The sequence below is a fragment of the Amblyomma mixtum genome, chromosome 1 (genome assembly GCF_055824585.1).
Source record: "Amblyomma mixtum isolate Tamu chromosome 1, ASM5582458v1, whole genome shotgun sequence".
In the NCBI taxonomy this organism is placed as follows: Eukaryota; Metazoa; Arthropoda; class Arachnida; order Ixodida; family Ixodidae; genus Amblyomma; species Amblyomma mixtum.
Window position 1 is genome coordinate 186,305,073 of NC_143012.1, and position 26,212 is coordinate 186,331,284.

Below are 26,212 nucleotides of genomic sequence, written 5' to 3' on the forward strand. Positions count from 1 at the left end.
ACGCGATAGCAGAGCTACTCTTAACACGGTTAGAGAGCTCTTACAGTCTGCTACAGAGGCGGATGCACTTTAATGCTTTTTTATAAAAGACAGAAACATCAATCGCGGCTATAAATGAATTTATGGCTGACTGATTGCGTCTGCGCATGAGCAGCAAAATTACCACGGATTGAACAAATAAAAATTGGGAGAGGCTCAGCTTGGTTAAGCCCGCAAATTGCGAAAGCAACTTCATTCGTTTCTTCAGCCCGTATCCGCCGTGTCTACCGCCGCTCTGCGTCGACGGTTGTTGTTGTTGTTGCGACTGAGAGAAGAACGAAAAGCAAAGTGCATGGGTTTGCCAACTGGCTCCAGCCGAGCCACAACCGCTGCCACGTGCAGATAGAGAAAAGTTAAAAGATCAGGGGAAAGAGAAAAAGCAAAGAAAAGACGCGCGTCGCAGCAACAACCGCGTCCGCCGAAGAGGACGCTGGCTGAAAAAACAGATTGCAAATAGCTGCGCCGATGACGCGAGCTGGAGCTCTGTTCATACAACTGGTATGAAGTCACTACTACCGCAGCGCCTCTAGTGGAAGAAGAGAGAGGCTCACCGCCCGCCGTGTCTACCGCCGCTCCACACTGACGAGTCGAGCTGGGGCCCTGGTTTTTCGCAGCTAGTATGACGTCACGTCTAAGGTCACGCTAAAGGGCAAACGTGTCCACCGCCGCGCTACGCTTAAGGGCTCAAACTGTGAGCAGTATTGCTTTCGCAATAAAAACATGCTTAGACTTTTTCTTCAGTTTTGGGTCTACCACTAAAAGGTCTAAGTTATGGTCTTCGAAAAAAATGTGCTGCTTATGGTTGGTGCAACCTGGCTATGAATCGAACGGACTCTGAGTGTTTGAAGATTTCCTCGGCAGCAAAGTCAAGGAATGAACGCGTCAAGTAACTTTTGAATTGTCACAATACTGAGGAAACATTCTGTTTGGAGGCCATCAAGAACCGTCCAGCGGAGCGAACTGCGCGTTGGGGAAGAATTTTGTAGTTTACCTGGCTGAGCTGGCTGAGCAGCTCGTATGGGTCAAAATATCGGCAGAGAAACTTTGCAGAGCGTCCTCGCAAGCGGATTGAGCTCCACAGCCAGACTTGTTGGGCGGGCTGGTAACACCGCATCACTCTGGCTGAGGTTATACCAGCGTCGGTTCCTTGCTGGTGTCGAATTCGCTGTAGAGTGAGTGTGCGGACTGCCTAGGCGTGGCTAATGAATTCGTCAGAGCCCAAAACAGGAGATTTACCACGATCTTGAAGGAGCATTGCGTCCAGCATGGTTGTGTCTTCGCGACCATGCAACAGATTCAATCGTTAACAAACTCTACAAGAATGCACAACGTATTCACTCGTGGAAAAGCGTTACCATGCACTCGCTAATGATGTGGCGGTCTTCACTGTAGACTTGTCTGAGTATTGCGCCTGATGCGTTTGCAGATACACACTTACACTAATACAATAACTAAAAAGTAACCGTTTAGTCCAGGTCGAAATATGCAAACAAGTATTTGCTGCTTAATTTTTGTTGCGAAAGCAACAGTACGCGAGTCGCCAAGCCATTTTGCGGAGCTGACGAAAGGCCATACTGCGCATGCGGGAAGAGCAGGACGTCACACTGCGCACAGCTGGCGCGCCGCCGCCGTCGCTGCGCGGCTGACTCAGAGCTTCCGCCGCCGCGCTCGCCATTCGCGCATGCGCAGTAGTGGCGCATAGCTAGCGTGCCGGAACCGCCGCCTCGGCCGCGCGCTCTCCATCGCCTCTCTCTCTCTCACCTCGTTGCTTTCGCAATCCTCCAGGTTTAACCAGATGTAAACCACTGCCAATTTTTCCTTTGTGAGTTTCTGGTTTCATCACTTATAAACGCAGCTGATTACAGATATAGCCTTGCTCGTTTGTGTGACGCATTGGGGAAATCATGAGCGCAGGTACATGCGCTTTCCTTTAAGCATTGTAATGTTTCTCGTTGCAGCGGGAGATCGCGGTTTCTTCAACGTGATCTTTTTTTTTCGACATTCATTGTGAGTGCAAAAAATAAAAGAATGGAAACAGAGTCTGCCTAAAAGACAGCTGCGAGCATCTCACCATGTCGTCACAGGCAGTGTCGGCAGTGCTCGCAAAGATCCCAAGATATAAACATAGCAGTGATCGGTCTTCTCGACATTCGCAAAAAGAGCTAGCCTGCTGCACGAACCATTGCTCTCGCAATTTGCATTGACCCAACCGTCGCTTGCTCAAGCAAATTCATGTGAGTACTTTCTGAACTAAGCGGCTCATTGACAGTTATCAGGGGCGGCATCTGGTTTCTCGGAAAAGAAAAAAAAACTGTTTACGTTTCTGAGTGAATACCACTGTATACTTTATATCATAAATGATTTACGAATACTGCAATAGGTTGTGTAACTTGATCTCTTTGGCCACAGCACATTAAGACATTTTATGCAGTACTGAGGCGAGCTGTCGCATTCTATGAAAATTTGAGCTTTATCTCGCAGTAATCCTTGTTTTTCGTCGCAGAAATTCTTAGGCGAGGACAAAGTACTGGTATGATGAAAACCAGGGTTTGACGGAAACCCCTGGTCGGGTATGTTCATGGCGGGAATTCTTCAAGCGCTTGCCATTCGTTATAAAAAATGACGTTTTTTATTCGTCATTTTTATAGCGTTATTTGGTAATGAATGATGGTGCTCGAAGAATGTCTGCCATGAACATAACCGACCAGACGGGTTTCCCTCAAACCCTGGATTTCGTGGCATTTCGTGAGGCCGAACACCTTCTTCTACAAGCCAGGATCATGAACAGCAGAGAAAAGATGCGCTCACTTTAAAACGAAGCCTTCTTCGCACGCCGCCGGCTTGAGTACAAGTGCCCCGACGATATCACTAACATCCAGCTGCGCGCCAATTTCCACTCTGGTCTACGCTCACGTCGAGACGTCGAGACGCTAACTTCATGAACCTCGCTAGAATGACGTGGATTTCATAGAAAGCCCTGCTATGGTGGCTCAGTGGTTAAGGAGCTCGGCTGCTTGCCGAAAAGATGCGGGTTCGATGCCGGCCGGGGCGGTCAAATATCGATGGAGGTTAAATTATACAGGGCCGCGTACAGTGCGATGCCAGTGCACGTTTAAGATCCCCAGGTGGACGAAATATCCGGAGCCCTTCACAACGGCGTCCCCATAGTCTGAGTCGCTTTGGGACGTTAAACCCCCATAAACCATACAAAATCCTGCGAAAACCTACAAGGCAAAACCTGCACACTGCAAGGCAGTGTGTGTGTGTGCCTTCATCTTGTCCTGCGTTTTTGTTTTCACTGGCTTTTGATAGACGTAGTTAAAGAGGGATCAATGGAAGAGTCGTTTCTCGTACTTGTAACCATAAACTCACTGGCGAAGATAATGACGCTGAGTCTACGAATGAACGCCTGCTTTATACCTTCACTCTGCCATCGCTATTTGTACTCGCGTGTTTGCTTTTATACGACTATAATTTTAATAAAGCGCTGTGTCTTACCTTGGTGGTGAGACATGCTAAGCGAAGAACGGAGCGGCTATTGCACTCAATGAAAGCCACCAAGCGCATCAAAGCTCCGCAGCACGAACTCTTCGTGTTTGTATAGAAGTGTATGACCTGTTCGCAACAAAAACTTCAACTTCAAAGAATGCTTGAAGCACAAGCACCACGTGTTCATGTTATCTCAGGACTCCCAAAGGAAGCGTTCGTCCGGCTCAACGGACTCTTCCGACTCCCGGAGGGCAGAATGTCATCGCGTCTGAAAGCCACGGTGCAAACCCGAAGAGGTCTTCAGATTTCGGTGAGCTTAATATTTCGCTCTTAACTAAACAGCCAGATGATATCGCTAACTGCCATGTGCGAAGTAGTTTCCGATGGCTATAGAGCGCACGCTGCATGGAGTTATACTTCAGTGTGTATTCGATCATGTGGTTGGGAAAGAATTTTTGTTGCATTATAGAAGCCCGGAGAGAAGTTGAACTAAGGTTGCAATTCTGAAGACTAAAATGCGCGGTGTCACGAAGCGTCCTTAGGAGCCGAAGTACAGTCTTTCAAGTAACGGGGCCCGAAGTGTTATAATGGTGTGAATTCCGCATAAGCGGTTTATTAAAGGCTTAGCTCTCCGTACAAAGTGACCCGAAGGCTCCGTTCTTGTCCAAGTACGCACACATCCTGTGCGCAGGAAGGACTCTCGACACAGTGGACGAGGGGGGATGGGGGGGGGGGGGGGGCGAGTAGAAGCAATGCCAAGGTTAGCGGGGGAGGGGAAGCGTCAAGGGGCAGGGGAGGGGACAGGGAATGAGAAGAAGCAGAACAGCGTCTAGTGGGAAGACCATGTGGCGCACTTCGCGATGTTCCAAGTGCACGCGGCCCATACCCACTGGACATGAAGGCCTGTGTATAACTGCGGAATGTCAGCCTTGTGATATTGACTTGAAAGTAGGTTTCACTACTCCCGAACGATTGCTTAGAGCTACAGATGAACAAAAACCACAACGTGCTGCATTTTGTTTGTTATTATTTATTCGTAAAGGGGCTTTTTCGGCATTTCTTTGATAGGATATTTTAGAAGAGGTACGCGAATAAACATGCCTGCCAAGAGGTAGGACGCCGACGTGCACGGCAAAGCTCTTTTTTATACGTTTTCGCTTTTTAAACAAAATATACTACTCACTTAGCGTTCACTTATTATTCACTCAGCATTCACTATACTATTTACTTACCATTCAAGTTAGCACAGTAAAAACAATCTCCGCTCTTGGTTACATTCAGTAACCAGGACTCCGTTTCGGTTCGGGTTATTGGGGTTGAACGTCTCAAAGCAACTGAGGCTATGAGAGACGCCGTAGTGAAGGGCTCCGGAAATTTCGACCACCTGGGGTTCTTTAACGTGCACTGACATCGCACAGTACGCGGGCCTAAATAATTCCGCCTCCATCGAAATGCAGCCGCCGCGGCCGGGATCGAACCCGCGTCTTTCGGGCCAGCAGCCGAGCGCCGTAACCACTGAGCCACCGCGGCGGGGCAGTAACCAGGACTCGTGCACGCAAAACCAGTTTTGCAGTCTTTGACGAGGAAATAGGGCTAAAGGCAATTCGATTCGGTCACTTACTCTGAGGTATCTTTAGCCCCAAAAGAAACTTGATAATAGCCAAAGATCCATGGCAAACTCATTCGTCGATCGCGGCAATGACACACTCGGCGGCGGAAGTTTGACGGCAAAGAAACCTAGAAGTAGAGAGCGTACGTCGAGCAGAGAACATAACCTGCCATGGCCTTCCTTGGGTTTCGATTGCACCAAGGCGCGTGGCTCGATCTCTCGTTAATCTCGCCGCAATGACGTCACACCGATGAAAGCGAGGTCTAGCCGAGGTCTTTCTTATGGTGCATTCCGATCGGCGCCGCGGAACAAGTAGTCTTGCTTAGTGAGATATTGTGCATGCAATTGAACGGTATAGAGCAGCTAATCTTTCCGGGCTCAAAGTTTTTTTGAGGAGCTATCGCACTCGTGAGAGTGATGTTTGTTGTTCATTGCGTTAACTGCGGAATTAAAGCGTTCTTCCAATCAAAGACCCCAACATTCCGTAACAAATTTGTTTCTCTTGCTTCTCGTTGCAGCATCCACCTGCTCTTTTGCCACTACCAAATTCAACTCACCCATCAGATTACCACTCAAGTGGACGCTCCTAGTGATGGCAATGACAGCAATTTATATATGCTTCTACACTCTAACGCCACACAGACGGCCGCCAAGCGAAAAGCTTCAGGACATTGAGGTTTCCGCTTATGGCTTCACGAATGACAGTTTACTGACAAACATCACTGCTACGCACCGTCTGCCGCGAATAATGGTGTGGACAAAGTTCTTTGGCTCTTGGTATGGAAGGCTAAATAATTCAAGAGTTGGTGAAGAGAAGATGGAAACCTGCAGCGCTGCGTGCGTCGTCACCAACGACCTGAGTCTGCTGGCCTCTAGCGACGCCGTCGTATTCCATTTACGGGACATGGACATTAGGAATTTGCCTGTGACGCGTTTTAACTCCCAAAAGTGGGTCTTCTACATGATGGAGTCCCCACCACACACCTGGTTTCACTACTTCAGTGCCACGAAGAACCTATTCAACTGGACCATGACCTACAGGTCAGACTCCGATGTGTACAACCCCTATGGGAGGGTGATTACACGGAGTTCCCCTGTAACCTCGAAGAAAAACGTGAGCACCATCTGGAAATCCAAACAAAAAATCTCTGTTTGGATGGTAAGTAACTGCTGGACTGATGGCAGACGGGAAGCATTCGTCAGGGAATTGAGCCGCCACATACAGGTTGATGTGTACGGCCGCTGCGGCCGTTACGACTGCTCCAGATCGCGTGGTCGTGAATGCTACGAGGAATTCGAGCGTGCTTACTTTTACATGCTTTCCTTTGAAAATTCTATTTGCGCTGAGTACGTGACAGAAAAATTTTTTACTGTACTAAAATATTACATTGTACCGGTTGTGTTTGGTGGTGCAAATTACACAGCAATCGCGCCCCCCAACTCATACATCGATGCGCTCGCATTCCAGTCACCTAAGGCGCTTGCCGACTACCTGATAGCTTTGTCAAAGGACTATACTCGTTACAGTTCCTATTTCAAATGGAAAGATGTTAAGGATGTGGAATTGTGGGACGGTGGCATGTGTGAGCTTTGTAAAAAGTTGTACAATGCCACCTTAATGGAGCGTAGTTCGTCATACGGCGACATAGGAGCTTGGTGGCTAAACGGAGGCCGTTGCCGAAAGTGGGGTCTCTAAGAACCGTTCTCGAAGGGCAAGAGTGCCGATGTGAATTAAATTGGCGGCACTGATCCTAGGCGCTTCAGATTACGCAAACAACATCAATTTTGCTACGATACAGGAATCCGTGTTTCACAGGATACGAAACGAGTATGCCCGGTAACCAGAGGAAACATTTATTGCTACTCTTTAGATGACGCTGGGCCCGATATGTTCGGAATGAAATTTCTACGGAGGGGCAGGTCACGTATATAAATGCTTAGGGTTTGCAGTAAATTATTTTCGTCAACTTGAGAGTGGCATTGTTTATTTCAGAGAGCGCTTTGTTTAAAGCTACAAAGAAGAACTTACAAATTTTCTTCAGGAACAACGGAGCCAGAATCAAAAGCAACGTTTGCGTAATGAATCTTTCAAGATATTATTTTTGTAACCTGGTGTGAACAGTGAATAAACATGTGCACGCATAGTGTTGTACGGATATGACTACATTTTCAGGGTATGTGGTTCCAAACGGAATAAGGTGCAGCTCAGTTTAAGATATCGGTGGCAATGTTTCCGGATTTTTACTCCGTCAGATAAATTTTACTCTGCCTCTTTATATAGCGGAACTTTTCATTGTTGTCACTATGTATACCGTAAAGCCTGTCATTTGTACATATATTTTCCGTAAAAGCACCAGTACAGGCGCTGAACTCTTGCCTCCTATTTGGTTACCACTTATTCGAAGCAGAGAGAACTTTAGCTCTCTTCCTTGCTGTCCCTGTGAGATAGTTGTGGATAATATGAATGTAAGGTATCGGTAGCGTTCGCGGGGGTCATCGGAACGCGGCTGGGGGCACTCAAAGCGGAGCGTCTCCTTTCTTGGAACGCGGCCGCTCGCGAACGCGCCGGGAAGTACGGGTGTCCACCCGACACGCGGTACCGAGCACGAATGTATATTTGTGTTTATTTTCATTTGACACGACCGTGCGTTTGGGTTTGTGGAAAGGGCGTTTTGCCCTACGGAAGCTGGAGGGCTGGCCAGGCTCTCGATAAACCAATCATGTGAACATCGTAACATGATTGGAAGCCACCAAATGTGGGCCGGGCCTTTAAGTCTTTAAAACTGGGCCCCGGAGCCGGAAGCGGGGTTCTGGGCTAAGGTGAGATGCAACGCATCTTCGGCAACGCCGAGTAGGGGCCTCCCCTAGTATTAGCCAGATCCACCTTTTTGTTGTTTGGTTTGTCCTTTTTGCTGCTTAATGTGTCTAGTGCCTTAACTTGTATCTATTGTACATATTTGTATATAAATCTCCAGTTATTACCTTTTTTTATCCCTGCGTCTCGACTCATCGAGAGACCGTCTCTGACGGGGCACCCCTGGTGCAAAGAAAGAAGCTTCAGTCTTCCAGTTGGAACAAACCGTCTCTGGCGGAGCACCCCTGGTGCAAGGAAGACGGAAGAGCCTGTGGAACTTTACTGGCGCAGTCGACCGGATCCTGCGGCCATCGGAAGACGGCGCAGGAAGAAGAAATTAAACGCAGGGATAAAGGCGACGGCCAGGCAACAGCAGCGTTCGAAAAAGGACCTGCGGAGAGACAACGGCAAGGGCCACGGCAGCGGACCAGCGACGCAAGGCAGCCGGCCGGAAAAGAGAGCAGCAACTGGACCACCACCAAGCACAAGCGAGACGACAGCAACGGGCGTGACGCCATCGGCATCAAAGGGTGAGTCTCTTCTTGCTTCGTGCTGGCATGAGAATTGCTGTCCAGCTAAGCTTGGGTGGGTGGCATGGATACGCGCTTCGCCCATTTAAACCCCGATAAGCAGAAAGCAAGGGAGATGGACGACGCAGATGACACGGGGGTCGTCGGAAACGAGACGAGCGAGGGGGAGACGCCGGAGATGCCACGGGTCGAGGAAAGAAATGGAAAAGTGCAGGACGACCTGCTGGTGTTAGAGAAGAAGTGTCAGCTGGCAAAGCTGGAACTTGAGCTTGCTCAGCTGAGACAGCGAGGAAGCGCTGGAGAGGACTCCAAGGTCGTTGAGAGGCATGCTAGCCACAGCGAGCTAAGGCATTACTCAAAATTGCTTGCGGGAATAGTGCCAAAATTTCCAAGCGACGCAGAAGTGTCAGTGTGGTTCGAGGCGGCGGAGAACGCACTAAATGCATATGAAGTGCCGAAAGAACGGTGGGGTCAAATTATTTTCCCGCTCGTTGCAGATAAAGTACAGTTTCTGTCGACCCGCTTAGCGCCACCTCAGCACAGGGACTACGAAGCGGTGAAGAAATCGGTACTGGAGGAGCTGAAACTCTCCGCGGGAGAGTACCTCGGTAGATTTAAAGGCGCGAGGAAACAGAGCACCGAAGGATGGAGAGCGTATACGACGCGTCTCCACAGCTACTTACGCTTCTATTTAGACGCGCGCAACGTCAGCACCTTTGAGCAGTTGCTGGAGCTGTTAGTGGCGGACCAGCTAAAGAATAACCTCTCAGATGCAGCACTGAAGTACGTTACGCTGCAAGAAGGAAACGGGTGGCGGAAGGCAACCGAACTGGCCGCACTACTGCAGACCTTCGAGGACGCGGAAGGGAAAAATAGTGCGGATAAGAGGGTAGAGCAGAAAAGAACGGACGATCAAAGTGCAGGTGCTAAAAAGCCGGCTAAGGAACCGCATAGATACGATACAGGGAGATCACAGGCACCACAGGCAAGGTCACACCCTAGAGGTTGTTTCTCCTGCGGAGAAACGGGGCACCAAAGAGCGAACTGCCCGCACGCGAAAAGGAAGGATGCAGCAAACGCGCCTAACGATAAGGGGAACGGCCTCTCAGCACGTGTTGCAACGCAGGAGGACTCAGCGGCACAACACCAGCGCGAGCTAATTACGCTAACTTGTCGAGATGGGGATATTGAGGCCATTCTAGACACCGGAGCTGACGTCACGGTAGTTCGGGAGAGTGTAGTGCCGCCTGAACTGGTCAAGCCACACGGAACAATCAATCTGGTCTCCGCATTTGGAGAAAAGGTGCAGGCAAAGCTGGCAATCCTACCCCTTACGTTAAAGCGAAACGCGGGCGCCTTCGCCGACATCCGCGAGGCCGTGCCGGTATTATGCGCTTTAACAGACAAGCTGGTGTCCCAGACGAACTGTTTGCTCTCAGCGGAAGCCTGGGAGGCGCTTAAACAGGAGGGGGAGATCAGGGGGATCGTTGCCGACAAAGAGGAGCAGGGTGATAACTACAAAGAGGCGTGTCGGGAACACCCGCTAGAAACCGTAGTGACAGACGGAAAGAAAGAGGCCGTGGTGGTGCTGGTGGTGAAAAACTTTAATCAAAGAGAGCTTGAGGGTTAAAAAAAAAAAAAACCCTGCTGCATGGTCGGTATCCTTAGTCCGGGACACCGCATGACGAGGCCCCGTCTCGCGCCCGCTTGACCAGAGCCCTTTGGGACTCCAATGTGGAGCAGTTGAGGAGGGCAGTCTCCCATGCCTCTCGGGTGGGGGTGGGGGAGGGGGGAAGGTGAGGATTCTGAGTACATGCCCACACCATGTGAAAGATATCGCAGATCTCTCCACAGTGCGGGCAGCGCCCATCTGTGTTCGGATCGGAGTGTTTTACTATTGCAGGACAGAGAAGGGTTCCTGTCTGCAGGCGCCGCAGAGTTCGCCTTACTCAACCCCTTGGCAGGTGCCGGGTAGAGACGGTGGCTGTCGCAATAATAAATTAGGATTTCGCGGAACCGCAGAAGCGGTTTATGAGCTTCTGAGCCATGAGAGCTAGGATGAGGAGCCCGGTGTGTGAGCGCTCGGGCGGCCGCATCAGCGGCCTCATTGCCTCGTAGACCCTGGTGCCCAGGAGCCCAGATCACTTTTGTGCGAGTTGGATCGGCGAGAGCGCGTCTTAGAATTTGCGAGGCAAGAGGTGATATTTCGCCTGCAAGATAATGTTCACAGGCCCGGCGAGAGTCTGTGATAACCGTTTTCGATTTTGGATCGGCGGCAGCGAGAGCTATTGCGACTTCCTCCACTCGTGTTGAATTTGGGGCCCGAAAAGATAGCCCATCGATATTCACTCCCCGGTGGACTACGGCAGCCGTGAAGAATCCCGCGGGCGACGGCCCTGTGATGTCAACGTAATAGACGCCTTCTTTATAGCCATATTGCCTCTCAAGCGTGCGAACCCGCGCTTGTCGTCTGCCTTCATGTGAAGCCATGTCCATGTTACGCGGGAGCGGAGCGCCCAAGAGCATGTGGCGCCACAGCACCGGGATGTTCTCCGTCCCCTCTGGTATGCATGTGTGTTGGATGTGTAAGCGGTTTAGCAGGCGGCGCCCAGCCACCGTCTGCGATAGCCGCGTATATTGGTTCACGAGGTGGGCCTCCCGCAACTCCTGATAGGAGTTTACCACTCCCAACGCCTTATGTTTGGCGTTGGAGGTAGCCACCGGGAGGTCCAGTGCTCGCTTTGTTGCCTTCCTGATGATGGCGTCAATGCGCTCGTCTTGTTGTTTGGTGGTGCGTAGGTACGGCACGGCGTAGAGGATCCGGCTGGTCACGAAGGCATAGGCGAGCCGTAGCGCGTCCCTGCCCCGCAGACCACCCCGCTTGTTGGAAACACGGCGGATCATGCGCCTTACCTGTTCACCTATGCTCTTGAGTTTCGCTATAGTAGAGTCCGGCCTAAGTTTGTTATTGATGAACAGACCCAGGATCCGGAGCTCCGCCACTTCTCTGATGGGACCGCCCGACAGAGATATGTGTAGAGACGTGTTGTCCTTGTGGTTTGTCCTGACGTGTAGAAGCTCTGATTTGGCGGGAGCACATTGGAGACCACAGTCGGCAGCATATGCTTCGACTATGGAGGCGGCCTGCTGAAGGCGGTCCTCCATCTCCCCAAGGCTCCCCTCGGTGGTCCAGATTGTAATGTCGTCTGCGTAGAGTGCGTGTTTTATGCCATCCACCTGAGCCAGTCGGCCGGGGAGGTGCATCATGGCGATGTTGAAAAGGAGCGGTGATAACACCGCCCCCTGTGGTGTACCTCGTGTACCCATAGAGTACGGGCCGTATTCCTCGTCCTCGATCCGGAGGAGTGCCTGACGCGCAGAGAGGAAGTCTCTGACATAGGCGAAGACCTTCGCCCCGCAGTTAGTGGTGTTCAAGTTAGAGAGTATGGTGCCATGTTTAACATTGTCAAACGCCCCCTTAAGATCGAGGGCGAGAATGGCCTTGTCGTTTTGTTGCATGGCTGTGGGTCGTATTATGTCCTTGTGTAGTTGGAGTAGGACATCCTGTGCAGACATGTGCGGGCGGAACCCGAACATAGTGTCTGCAAAGAGGCCCTTACCCTCCATGTATGGAGAGAGGCGATCCCGAACCATCGTCTCCATGAGCTTTCCCACACACGAGGTTAATGAGATGGGTCTCAAGTTGTCCGTAGTCACGGCTTTACCTGCTTTGGGGATGAACGTTACAAGCGATGTTTTCCATTCGAGTGGGAGCGGACACCCATCCCAGATCTGATTTATGTATTGTAGCAAATGGAGGTATGCAGAGTCGGAGAGGTTCGCCAACAGTTTCACTGTTATGCGATCCCGATCCGGTGCCCCACCTCGGCGCATTTTAGCCAGGGCCGCCTTAAGGTCATGCAACTCAAAAGGGGCGTCTAAATCCTGATTTGGCTTGCCGGAGTACGTGTACTCGGGCCCAACCGGGTCATTTGTGCGGCAGAGATACCTGTCGCACAAAGTGTCCGCAAGTTGCGCCGTCGTACCTTGGTACCCGTGCAGAGCCCGCCGGAGCTGTTTTTGCGTCTCCCCTTTCGTTTGAGAAGGGTCGATGAGGCTGCGCAAGAGACGCCAAGTCCCCTTCGAGCTCATCTGACGCGCTGCCGAGTTGCAGCGTTCTATCCAATTGGTGTCTGTGAGCTGGGCGGCATATGCCGCAGCCTGCTCCGTAAGTTGTGTAATACGAGCTCTAAGCTTACGATTCGTCTTGTGTTTCTTCCATCGTTTTGTTAAGCTCCGGCGCGCCTCCCACAGATGCAGGAGGTGATTGTCCACTGCGGGGATCTCGTCGGTAGTGTGAAGTGTTTGCGTGTGTTGTTTCTGTATGTTGGTGACCTGTGTTGCCCACTCCGCATAGCCGTCGGAGAATAGTACCGGAGGGACGTCCTGAGTTCGAAATTGGTGCCAATTGGTTATTTTCGCCTGGCCCCATTTTTTACGGGCTGCCTTCGCCAAAAGCGTGATGCGGAGAAGGCAGTGGTCGCTGCCCAGGGTATCCCCCAGGTTCTCCCATGTGGCGTTTGTAGTGTTCCTAACCAGAGATAAGTCAGGACACGTGTCACGGGTGACCGAGTTGCCCACACGTGTGGGGCAAGACGGATCCGTGAGCAACGTAAGACGAAGGGTGGAGATGAGCTCCGCCAGCTTGCGTCCCCTGGATTTCTCGAAGTGATAGCCCCAGTGTAGACTGGGTGCGTTGAAATCCCCAATGATCACCAGGGGTTCATTGTCAGCCGATTTGAGAGCACGATAGAAAATTTCGCTGAAAGTAACACGCGGCTTATGCGGGGGGCAATACACATTAAGCACATGTATTGACGGGTCGCGGCGCTTGAGAGGCAGAACCCTCACCATGGTGTATTCCTGCTCAGTGTCCAGATCAAGATCGACCTGAATCGCGGTGTATGCTTTATGCACCAAGATGCAGGTAGAGGGGCCCCCCTGAAACGAGCTATACCCAGAGAATTTAGCATCATTGCCGGGCTCTTGCAAACCAAGAAGCACCGGCATGTCACCAAGGGACTGCAGGTAGAGCTGGAGATGTGACCGTTTTTTGCAGGCTCTGAAACCCCTGCAGTTCCAATGAATGATTTCGAATTGGTCTAATTTTTTAGCTTTCTGATAAGGTTTGCCAGCCATATTGATGTTCTTATTTTACGGTGCTGGGTAGCCACTCGGTTCGGGGGCCGGCGCAGCCCCGGGTAGGGGTTGCATCAACGCCGCGGCTATCGGGCCGGAACCGCTTTCTTCCGCTGCCTGTCGAGGAGCTATTTTACGTTTTAGCTGCGGGGAGTCGCAGGAGAGAGAATTTTGTATTTGGGAGCTGACCCAGGGCTGCACCGCCTTAAGGACAGAGTCAGTCACCTGGCCCGCAATGTCGGGAAGCATTGCAGCAAATGCGGCCTTGAACATGTCCTGAAAGGACTCGCGGACCGCAATCATAATTTGGTTCGGGAGCGCTGCCACCCGCTCTTCCAACTGCTCGGCTTTACGTTCCAGGGCCTCAAAGCGGCCGGCGTCCGCGGGGGCCGAATCGACCACCGTGTCCGCGGTTTGCCGCGAGACGCTAGTTAGGCAAGATGACACTGAGGATCCGTCATCACTATCCTCGGGCTCAGCGTTCTGCATGGGCTCAGACTGCCCGGCCTGCTTAGCTTCTAATTCTTGAATTTTTCGGGCGAGAATTTGATTTTGGCGCCTGAGCTCCTCTACCTGCCGCTGTAGGGCGGATTCGGTGGGGGAGGGAGGGGGGGTGGGCCCAGAGACTAACCCACTCCAACTGCTCACCTGATTTTGGCGCGGTACCAGAGGTGGGAAATCCTCGGCTTTCAGGACCGGTGGCCTCGTCGGGTTCCCGGACTTCACAAATTTTGGCGGCCCGGGCTGGGCCTTCTTGGGTTCGGGCTTGGGCCCCGGAGCCTGCTTGGGTCCGGCCGTGGGCGTCTGGGCCTTTTTGGGTCCCGGCGTCTGCTTCTGCTTTGGGGTGGGTGGGCGTCCCGGCTTGACGACCTTGCGGTACTTGCCCGCGCAGCCAGGCGCTCCGGTGGGATGGCTGCCTCCGCAGATGAGGCAGCACGGTGAGCATTGATGTTCAGCTGGGCCACCGTCAGGAGCAGCAGCAACCTGAGCCCCGCAGCGTTCACAGCGTCCAGGCTGCGGCCGCGGGCAGGCGTCGGCCCGATGCCCCAGCGTGCCACAGCGAGGGCAGGCAGGGATCGTTTTCTTATAGAAGCGGACGGGGAGACTCTCGCAACTATAAAGCACGGTCCGCGGCACCCTTGTCCCCACAAAGGTGACCACAGCAACCTGCGTTTTGCCCAGTTTGCGCACGGATAGTACGTTGGGGTCCTCACTGAGTTTTTTCTTGACAGTCTCAGATGTCTCGTCCGGGGAGACGGTGATGACGCCCTTGCAGAATTCGCCGGAGAGCTTAGGGTGGCCCCGGAATAGCAGCGTGCGGCCTCCGACCGGCAGCATGACGTCCCGGAGCAGCTTCTCCGCAGCTTCCACTGATTTCAGTGTGCACACGAGCACATTTTGCTCCCACACGGGCCACACTGCAAGCCCCACACTTGCGGCGTCCCCGAGGATGCTGCGAACGGCAGCGCCGGCTTGTCCAGGACCTAAGGTGGCCTTCAGGTCGATGGTTTCTCGTGGCTTAAGCACCACAATGATTTCGTCTTTCCCGATGTGGGGCGTATGCTGCGGCCGCCACCGGGGCTGTTTTGCTTGTTGCACAGCTGCATGTTCCGCGTTCTCGCCCTGCACATGTGCAGAGCGTCCCGCCACCCGTTGCTGGCCGGCGTCCGTGTTGGCGTCCCTGGAGGCCTTAGTCTTCCTGCGTCCGCGCCATACGCGGACCATGTCTTGGTGGTATTCCTCCTCGCTGGGAAGAGGCTCTTCATGTTGAACGGTTTCCATGTTAACGATCCCTATGGAGGTGGGATCGTATCCGGTGACTCGGCCTTGGACCGCCATTGCCGAGGAATCCCAGAGGAAACCCCGAACGCTGCCGGCGCAGGCCTTGCCACCGTCAGGCTTAGCGCCGCAGAAATGGGGCGAGGTCTTCAAAGCACTGAAAATGGAACAAAATTCAGCGCACCTTGGCAAATGTGGTGTCCACGGATGCCGCTTAGGTTGCCGGAGACGATGGTGCCAAGCTTTCTACGGGAAAGAGTTGAGGACCGCAAATAACAGCGATCATTGGTAGAGCCGACGTGGCGTGCGACCGCTCGCGCTGCCTGCCACCGGCGTTCCCAAGAAAGAGGCCGCTGTCGCCCAGATGGCAATGCAAAGCGAGGGTGACGAGAGCGTGAGCTCGGACAGCAGCGACAAAGAAGCTCCCGCGGTGGGAGAGAGAAGTGCGGCGGAGACATTCCGGGAGAGCCAGCGGAGTGACGCGACCTTGCAGGGGGCGCGGAGAGACGCCAGGGCAGGAAAGAAGGGCATGGCAACGGTAGATGGGGTCCTGTATCACAAAGATAAGCTTATGGGCCAGGCAGTGATGCAATTGGTGTTGCCGGAATTCCACCGTGGAGAAGTACTGCAGTTGGCACACGAGTCAAATTGGGGGGGGCATCTGGGGTGCAGGAAAACGAAGTCCAGAATTAAAGCCAGCTTTTATTGGCCAGGCGTAGAAGACGAGGTCAGGCGGTATTGTAATAGCTGTCATAATTGCCAAACGAGATCGGATCTGCGTCGGGCAGACAGCGTGCCCATAGAGCCGTTGGTGAGGCCACGATATCCGTTTCAGCGGGTAAACGTCGACATCATCGGGCCACTGGAACCAGCCTCAGGTAGGGGCCACAGGTACGCACTATGCGTCATTGACCTGTGCACGCGCTGGCCGGAGGTCGTCTGTCTTCGTTCCCTCAGTGCTAAAGCCACCTGCGACGCCCTTCTCACGGTGTTCAGCAGGACAGGCATCCCCGAGGTAATATCGTCAGACTGCGGAACCAATTTCACCGCGGAACTCACCCAGGAGTTTTTAAAGAAGCTGGGGTGCTCCCCTCGGTTTTCGACACCGGGTCACCCGGAGAGTAATGGAGCTGTAGAACGCTGGAATAAGACGTTCAAAAACATGTTGTACCATGTTATCCAGAAAGAGGGGAAGAACTGGGACAAGTTTGTACCCTTTTTGCTGTGGGCATACAGAGAGGTACCTCATGATACGACTGGGGTGGCGCCTTTTGAGATGCTTTATGGAAGGCAGCCGAACGGCCCACTCTACATACTAAAGAACGCATGGACAGGAGAAAGTGAGTCCCCAGTAAGGTTGGGGCCTTCCCCGGCTCAGTACATGCTAGACCTGAAAGGGCGTCTGGAACGGGCGGCTGAAGTCGCGAACGCAGTAAGCTTGAGGCAGCAAAATGCGTACGCCACGCAATTCAACCGACGAGCGACCGCCAAAGACTTCGGGAAAGGGGAGGCAGTCTTAATATTTGACGAACAGCGCCCAGGCAAGATGTTTCCTAAGTGGAAGGGGCCAGGCAGCGTCGTTGAAAAGTACCGAGAGCACTCTTATTTCGTACAAATGCCGGACGGCGGCCGGAAACTAGTGCACGCAAGCAGAATGCGTCCCTATGTGAGCCGGGTCATGAACGTGGGCGTAATGTTCGAGGGAGACAGCGCGTTCGGAGAGGTAGAATACGCACCCCGACAGACAACGGCACGGTCCGCGGATGCTCGCCTACCACGAGACGCGGTTGCCCATTTGTCACAGCATGAGCGAGACAAAATTCTGGCAGCGTTCGAGGAACACGAGGAGCTTTTCAGTGAACGGCCGGGGGTGGCATCGGTGAAAGAACACGAAATTGTGCTTCAGGAGGGGTTCACGCCAAAGGGTCCCTATCCTTACCGCGTACCTGCGAGCCTAACAGCCGAGGTGGGCAAACAGGTGGACGAGCTCCTGAAATGGGGTTTAATCTTTCCTTGCGAGAGCCCGTATGCACACCCGCTGGTCTGCGTGCCTAAGAAAGACGGTACTCTCAGAATGTGCGTAGATTTCCGCAGGTTGAACGCCGGGACTATAGCTGACGCCTACCCGATGGCACTGCAACAGGAGCTGATCATGAAAGTAGGCAGAGCGAAATATATGACCCTGCTGGACCTTCGGAGGGGGTATTGGCAGGTGCCGCTAGCTCCATCAGCTCAGCTTCTTACCGCTTTCGTGTGTCACCGGGGGCAGTTTGCGTAGAAGGTCATGCCGTTTGGGCTCAAAAACGCCGCGCAGACATTCCAGAGGGTCATGAACGAGCTATTGCTCCCGCACTCTGAGTACTGCTGTGCATACCTCGACGATATCGCAGTGTTTAGTGAGACGCTCGAAGAGCATGTACGCCACCTTAGAGAAGTGTTCAAGACGCTTGGACAGGTAAATCTCAAGGTAAAGTTAGAGAAGTGCCAAATAGCGCGAAAGTCCATTCGTTACCTAGGGCACATTGTTGGTTCGGGGCGGCACGCTCCTGACCCAGAGAAACTGGCAGCGATAAGAGGGTTGAAAGCACCCGCAACGAAACGGGAACTTGGCAGTGTTCTGGGACTGTGCGGGTATTACCGCAGCTACGTACCGAACTATGCTGAGGTGGCAAGGCCATTGACAGAACTCACCGGGAAGAGGATTCCAAATAAGATTCCATGGTCGCAAAAAGCCGAGGATGCATTTCGACAGCTCAAAACGGCGCTCTGCGAAGCGGTAGCCTTAGCTACGCCGGACCCCAAAGGACCATACTGGTTGTACACGGACGCGTCTGCCTTTGCCGCGGGAGCCTGCCTTTCACAACGAGCGGAGGACGGCTCGGAACGGCCGATCGCGTTTGCGAGTCACAAGTTCACCCCGGCGCAGACCCGTTGGTCTACCATCGAGAGGGAGGCATTTGCGGTGATTTGGGGACTTGATAAGTTTGATCACTGGCTCTTCGGTGCACCTGTCACGGTCGTCTCCGACCACAATCCTCTTGCGCTGGACCTGCTGGACCACAATCCTCTTGCGCTGGACAATGGACCTGCGCTCATGATTTCCCCAAAGCGTCATACAAGCCAGCAAGGCTATATCTGTAGACAGCTGCGTTTAAGGCACACAATAAGTAATGAAACCAAAAACTCACAAAAAAAAATTGGCAGTGGTTTAGCTCTGATTAAACCTTCAGGTTTGCGAAAGCAACCAGGAGAGAGAGAGAGATAGAGAGAGAGGCGATGGAGAGAGCATGGCACGGCGGCGGCCCCGGCACGCTAGCTATGCGCCGCTGCTGCCATGCACAACTGGTGAGCACGGCGGCGTCACCTTTGAGTCACCCGCGCAGCGACGGCCGGCAGCGGCGCGCCATCTGTGCGCCGTGTGACGATTCACTGCTCCTCGTGCATGCGCAGTACGGCCTTTCGTCAGCTCCGCGAAATGGCTCGGCGATTCGCATAGTGTTGCTTCCGCAATAAAAAGTTAAGCAGCACAGACTTGTTTGCATATTTCGACTTGGACTAAACAGCTACTTTTTAGTTATTGTGTTAGTGTAGGTGTGTGTCTGCAAACGTATCAGGCGCAATACTCAGACAAGTCCAACCAGTGAACACCGCCACATCATTAGCGATTGCGTGCTAACACTTTTCAACGAGTGATGAAGTTGTGCATTGTTGTAGAGTTTATTAGCCATAGAATCTGTTGCATGGTCGCGCCGACACAACCACGCTGGACGCAATGCTCCTTCCAGATGGTGGTAATTCTTTTGTTGCGGGTTCTGACCAATTCATTAGCCACGCTGATGCCGTCCGCACACTCACTCCGTAGTGAATTCGGCACCAGCAAGGAACCGACGCTGGTATAACCTCAGCCAGAATGATGCGGTGTTATCAGCCCGCCCAACAAGTCTGGTTGGGGAGCCCAGTCCGCATGCCAGGACGCTCTGAAAAGTTTCTTCGCCGATACTTTGACCCATACGAGCTGCTCCGCCAACTCAGCCAGGTAAACTACAAAATTCTTCCACAACGCTCAGTTCGCTCCACTGGACGGATTTTGATGGCCTCCAAGCGGAATGTGTCCTCAGTATTGTGACAATTCAAAAGTTATTTGACGCGTTCTTTCCTTGACTTTGCTGCCGAGGAACTTCAAACACTCAGAGTCCGTTCGATTCATATCCAGTGTGCACCAACCACAAGCAGTATTTTTTTTTTCCAAGACCATAACTTAGTCCTTTTAGTGGTAGACCAAAAGCTGAAGAAAAAGTCTGAACATGTTTTTATTAGTTCAATTCGTGGTAATTTTGCTGCTCATGTGCAGGCGCAATCAGCCATAAATTCCTTTATGACCGTGATTGATGTCTCTGTCATTTATAATAAGAAATTAAATCGTATACGCAACTGAGCAGACCGTCAGGGCTCACTAAGAGTGTTAAGAGTAGCTCTGCTATCGCGCGCTGTCAGTTCTTCACGCCCCAGGGAAAACGATGTCATCGGCGCTGTCCGTTGCCATATTCCACTGACTCAAGTACCGCAGCAGTGTGTCGGGGCCATCGAATACCACCGGCAGGCTAGAAGAAGCTGTAAGCCTTCCGCAACCTCGCATTTCGGCAAAGAGGTGGCGCTGAATGGTGCAGTGTTCAGCCATACAAGGGTATACGCGCAGCCAGTGCATATGCTAGACATTCGATATTCAGGCTGCCCTAGATGTCTGAAGAATAATAAGCCTCGCCTCCACCCCTAAAAGCACAACATGCTTGAACCAATATGCAGTCAAAATGAACCTAAGCAGTCGAATACAAATGCATCTTCGCGCATACGCATGTGAAAATATAAATTAAGGAGTTACGATGGGCCTTTAATGTCTTTATGTCCTGTTAATGAGCAAGCACCCTATTAACTAAACGTCTTTAACATAAAGGTCTTCAATCAAAAGCCTTTACCGTAAAGGCCTTCGACGTAGAGGCCCTGAAGGTTTTAAACCTAAAAGCCTTTATCACTAACATTGTCATTTATGACCCTCAACATCTCAAGATGGCCCACGAGGTAGACGCATGTGCGTGCTGCTCCCAGCCCATTCGTGGTAAGCAGCAATTTTTGCCATGCATGTCTTGCTAATAGCATTTTCATTTTAAATGCATCTTCAAACAGGCCGAAGAATACAATATCATCATAGAATCTGAAAGCAAGAAGTAAAAATTGGCGGGTGCTTAGCATTGGTTAAGCCTGGTAGGTTGCGAAAGCAAAAGCGCACCGCCTCCAACCGAAGGAACGCAGTGCGCCGCGTCTACAGGTCAGGCGTGGCTACCGGCCGCCGCGGCGCGACGACTCAAAGCTTCGTCGGTAATTTTTTTTTATATTTTGTTTTTGATGTTGTTGCGACTGAGAGAAAGAAAAGATAATCTACAGCTGGTATGACGTCACAGCGGCAGTAGCGCCACAGGTGCGCGGCGCGGCGCAAAAAATAATCTACAGCTGGCATGACGTCACAGCGACAGTAGCGCCACAGGTGCGCGGCGCGGTGCAACTGCAGCCGGGATATCTGAAGGAGCGAGTTGGTCGCCCATATTCACTCCGCTAAAGGTCAAACGTAACCGCGGCCGAGACACGAGAAGGCTTGAAAGTGCGAGTAGTATTGCTTTCGCAATAAAAATACGTTCACTGCGAGAAGCGGTGCTATTCTTCGGCAACACGGCTTACCTGCACATTCGGCGACTCGGAAACGTCCCTCGAGGCGCTTCGCTCTTCCCTGTATCTTCAGGACACAGCTTCCGTCAGTGTTGTTGTGGTGATGCAAAAAATATCTACTTGAATGGATGATTTGGCCAATGAGGTAATAGAGCTTCGCGCCGAGAATGTGCTTCTGCGTGAGGCTTTGAGTGGCCTGAATGCACCTGTCCTGGTTTGTACTACAACCAGAGTGACCGTTCACTCTCAGAATGTTCGGAATCTCGCAACAACGCGTCTCTAGTGGCGACAAACCAAGCTTCCACAAATTCTGCAACCCAACTGAAGCCTCCTGCTCAGTACACGCATAATCTTCTCTCACGCCCGCCAAAAGCGGTCAGCCAGTCATGTCGTTCTCAAGCGACGTTTGGCGCAGCTAACCAGTCCATGCCTAATGTAGAGCCCAGATTACCTGCGCAAGAAAACATATTTCTTTCTCGCCTCGACCCGACTGCAAGAGCGTCAGACATAGAGGAACTTTTGGCGGATATAGTAGAGGTTATTACGTGTACAAGTCTGAAAACCGCGTGCGATACGTATTGCTCCTTCTATATTTCTCTGAATTCGCATTTGTTAGAAGTTGTGAGCAAACCTGAAGTTTGGGTTGATGGTTGCGTATTTCGCCCTTTCTATGGAAACCTGTAGTCCTCACGGCAGTTTGATGATACTAATGGTGCTCTAACCATGTTTTTAAATGACACGTTAGGTTAAGTTGGATTATCAAAATACGAGAGGGCTCTGAACTAAAAGGCAAGTGCTCTTCGTGAATGCATACCAATGTGAGTACGCCATTATATGCCTGACGGAAACGTGGCTAAACTCGTCGCGTGCAAGTGCCTCTTACTTCTCAGATGAGTATGCTGTTTTCGGAGCAGACAGGATGTATCCAGACCAGTTTAAAGGCTACAGTGGATGGCAGATGGCCTGCAGTTCTGTGTTAAGTTAATATATGAAGACCAAACCTGGTGACGCACGAAGAATGTGTGGTTGTAAATTCTAACACGCGACAAATCCCACTAACTAGTCGGCTGTTATTACGTTCCGTTAAATTCCGATCCTAACGTGCTCACTAATCACTTCATGGATATTAGGAGAAAAACTGATTTTTGAAACGTTCAAATTTACGGGGACCTAAGTCTTCCTAAAATGTAATGGCCACCGGTTTGGTCACTAGTGACCGCATAGCCGTACGAGAAAAAGAGGTGTGTGTGTTACTGATTTTATTAATTTTACAACAATTAGGTCACTATAATTGAAAAGCTTCGCTTCCCAACTCCCTTTATGCTTTGAGATAAAAGATACATTATTAAAAAGAAACTGCGCCGCTTACAGTTAAATCTAATATATCCAATGTGCCTGCTTTTGAGGTGAAAGCGGTAAGGAAACCTGCTGTTCTTGTAGACAATTATCATTCCCCGTTTTCTGCGTAATTTTTTACCCTTTTTGTCCAGTGGCTGCGATGATACATGAAACATTTAGGTACACTAAGGGCGATAACGTTGGACTGTACAATGAGCTTCAGGACTACGACTAGTCTCGATTTTTTAGGATCGAAAATGTTAACTCAGGCGTTGAGCTGCTGACACCAGTTGTACGGTAAATAATGAAAAGTACATACCACGGTGTCAACGGAAAAGTCTGCATTCCCTCGCTTGTTTTCTTGCGATTAGAGACAACGCTCGAAGAAAAACTGCGGTATCACAAATTTTACCTAAAATCAGAAGTTGAACATTCGTACCAAAGTTACTCATTATGTAGACAACTTGAAAAAAACTGACGCGATGAAGCTTAACCACAAGCTTCTCAAACAGAACATTAAGAAAGAACCAAACTGTTTTGAAGTTTTTGTGCCGAAGCAAAAAGATGATAAGGTGCTTAAGTTACGTGATGGTCTCTGTTTCAACCACAAGATGCATGCCACGCTTTCCGTTATCAGTGCAGCTCTTGCTTTGTGCGCCCTGATGCATAACTACAGTTATCATTTTTGAAAACAGCGCTAACTGCTTAGGGTATGAAGAGTCGCAGAGCATGAAGTTCTATCGGCAATTCTCAATTCTCTTATGTTTCAGCTGGAGTCGATGAAATTTCCAGCTTCATATTCAAAGGAATCGGTGGCATTTTTAGCCCTGTTTTTGCGTATTTCTTCAACTTATCCTTCCGCACAGGTGTTTTTCCTTGTCGTTGGAAGCTGCCAGCAGTTGTTGCTGAACTCAAGTGCGCCGATGCTTGTAATGTGAATAAATTTCAGCCCATGTCGCTCATTTGTTCTTTTGCAATTTTTTTTAAATTGTTACGTACGAATGCATAAGCTCGTTTTTCGAACAAAAGATCTGAACTTTGCAGCACAGTTTCATAAAATGATGACCTGTGGAAACAAATTTATGCAACTTTTTCATATGCAGTAGGTCTCGCGTGTTTAATCGTGTTCAGGTAAGCACAGTCTACTTTTACATGACTAAAGCCTTCGACAGCGCTTCCCATGAGGTACTTCTGATGAAGATGGAAAAATACGGACTTCGCCTCATCTAATGCAAATGGCTCAAAAGCTACCTTGGAAGCCGCCGCAATGCGGTCCGATTTTTCCACTGCGTGTCCGACGCGTTTGTGCCATCAACGCGAGCGCCTCAAGGCTCCAATTTAGGAGTGCTGTTCTTTTAATGCTTATTAATTATTTCCCGTTATACGTCACGAGCTATAGGGTTTTGCTCTTAGCAGATGTCTTAAATAATTCCGCAAGATTGAGAACTTAGAGGACTGCTGCCGCTTGCAAGCTGACATTGATAACATCAAGAAATGGTGCTGGATTAATCATATTAAGAAAATTTCCACTTTATTTCTGACTAGAAAACGCCACAAAGTTATATTTTGCTTACATACCTCTTGCCAGCCTTAGAGCTCGTGTTGTCAGTGTACAAGACCTTGCTTTATGTTTTTGACTGCATGTACCTTCAGTTGTCTTGCGCGCTTTGAGGCATTTTGCCTTATTTGAGAGCAATGATGTCAGAGTGGCGAAATCGTATCCAGCGGGTGGCGCGACGCCATGCTTTGCGAACACAGCTGGCACTTTTGTTATCGGCATATTCCTCACGGCAGCGCTAGCAATGATAGCTAGTCAAATCCAATCCAGTGCTAATCTTTTTTACCCGCGACAGTACCATTTACATGCCTTTCTCACCAAACTTATAGAAAGCCCGGAAAATACAAAAGCTACTATGTGACAGCGGTGCTACTTTGGCATCCCGCGACGCATCTCACAAAGCAAAATCTTTTTTTTTTTATCGGACAGCTGCTGCCAACGGTGCTTTGCGTGTGCACTGAGCGAAAGATATGCGCCAGCAGCTGTCACGTGGCACATTTCCGTAGTCGCAAACAGCGCAGAGGATCGTCATGGATTCAAAAAAATGTGCTGTGCATCGGTTCATCGCGCACAGGTGCTTTATACCTACCCACTACGTTGAGACCCCTAACAAGTGATTGCACCGTTCCATATCGCGAAGGAACGTCTAAATAGCACTTGTGAAGCCCCTATAGGCTTCTCAGCTAAAGAACTCGGTTTCCTCACCGCTTTTGCGCCGTCGTACGCATTTTTATCTCTTTTTGTTGTTGTTCTGTATGATAACTTGCCATGGCTTGTGTCTTCTCTGCTTTTCCAATTTAAACACAAGGTTTTGAAAACAAAGTGCTTATTGGCAGTCAGCGCCCGTCCTGTGAACAGATTTTCCTGCTCCTTCAATCTCTGCGCTGTTTGCATTAGAAATCGTCGCCAACTCGTCCAACTAAGTGTATTGCTATGTGGCAGCTTTTGTGACCCGCGGATTTTCTTTTAAACCTCTGAAAAAGGTGTGTAAATGGTACCTTGAGCAAGTATTTAAGACTACGGTTTGTCAAAACGATCTGCTACCTGTGGTTGACGCTTTATTTCTGCACTCAATATTTCGCACCGAGCAAGTCTTTGGTGAATAATTCCTTCAAGAATTGAAGATATACTGCAGACTAAAACAACTAAGTATTTTTCAGTCGGCTACGAATCTCCGTCGTTTTAAAAGCTCGGTTTGTTCACCTGGGATGCCCGGTGTATTAGCTGTTTTCGGTCTGATAACATCTTCGCGGCAGAAAATCTGTTAATAATGCTGTCGCCTCATTTACTCAGTGAGCGCGATGCTGGACGTCCAAACAAAACCCTTTTACAATGCGTAATCGTGGTGTTCTCTGTTCTTACAGCGCCGCTGAGCTGACCACGCATAGAACGATCAAACGCTGATTGTCAGCGTAGCAGGATTGAACTCTCCTTTGTGTTCTTCTCAGTGGTATTACTCTATAAGGCTGTGAACCGTTTCTCAACATACCACTAACCGGAACTGCACGTTACGTGCATTGTTCATTAATAGTGCTGAGTGTGGTTAATCAATAATACGTGTCAGTAAAATTGGTGCAACGCCCCTCTTTCATTCCGAGGGCGCCACTTTACATTGACGAGGCAGCTTCATGTGGCATGGAGTTCACGCTGGCCCATTGGCGACACGGCAGTTTTTCATGGCTGGTGCCGGTAAACAGCTCAAGCTGAAGCGTAGCAGGTACTGAAAGCGATAAGCAGGTAGTGCAGCTGTGAAAATGAAAGCCAGCTAGAAAGCAAACAGTGACAGATGGTCTCCCTTACAAGATTCAAATCATGAGCGTGCCATAAATTTCGTACTGCAGGAGTTTTTGCTTCGGTGATATTTTATTTCAAGTCGTAAACTACGATTACGACTGTGGGAGTTCGCTCATCGGGGTGTATTTTTCGCACAACTGCAGTTATTATAGCCGGCATCCGTGCTTCGTGCGAAGCCGGCGGCGGGATGACATTTCGTTTGCTTCACTTGCAAAGGGCATAACCAGTGTTCCTACTAAAAATGTCGTCGTTTATCTCTTTCAGTTGTGCCATTTGAACAATAGACACCCCGTGCGTCTTTCGCT

General features: G+C 50.7%; 2 protein-coding genes across 2 annotated transcripts in view; one reads left to right on the forward strand and one right to left on the reverse strand.

Moving 5' to 3' along the window:
• LOC149370219 (lewis-type alpha-(1,3)-fucosyltransferase-like) overlaps window positions 1-26,212 on the reverse strand; it is a 153,499-nt gene that overhangs the window by 105,811 nt on the left and 21,476 nt on the right. The gene's annotated exons all lie outside the window — the stretch shown is intronic.
• Window positions 5,730-6,833, forward strand: LOC149370222 (lewis-type alpha-(1,3)-fucosyltransferase-like). Its single transcript, XM_089577340.1, has one exon. It carries the CDS (start codon window positions 5,730-5,732, stop codon window positions 6,831-6,833), a length of 1,104 nt encoding a protein of 367 aa, XP_089433466.1.

What these genes read in the sequence shown, in the direction of transcription:
- LOC149370222 (XM_089577340.1), top strand. Translation starts at nt 5,730, where the DNA reads ATGGCAATGACAGCAATTTATATATGCTTCTACACTCTAACGCCACAC.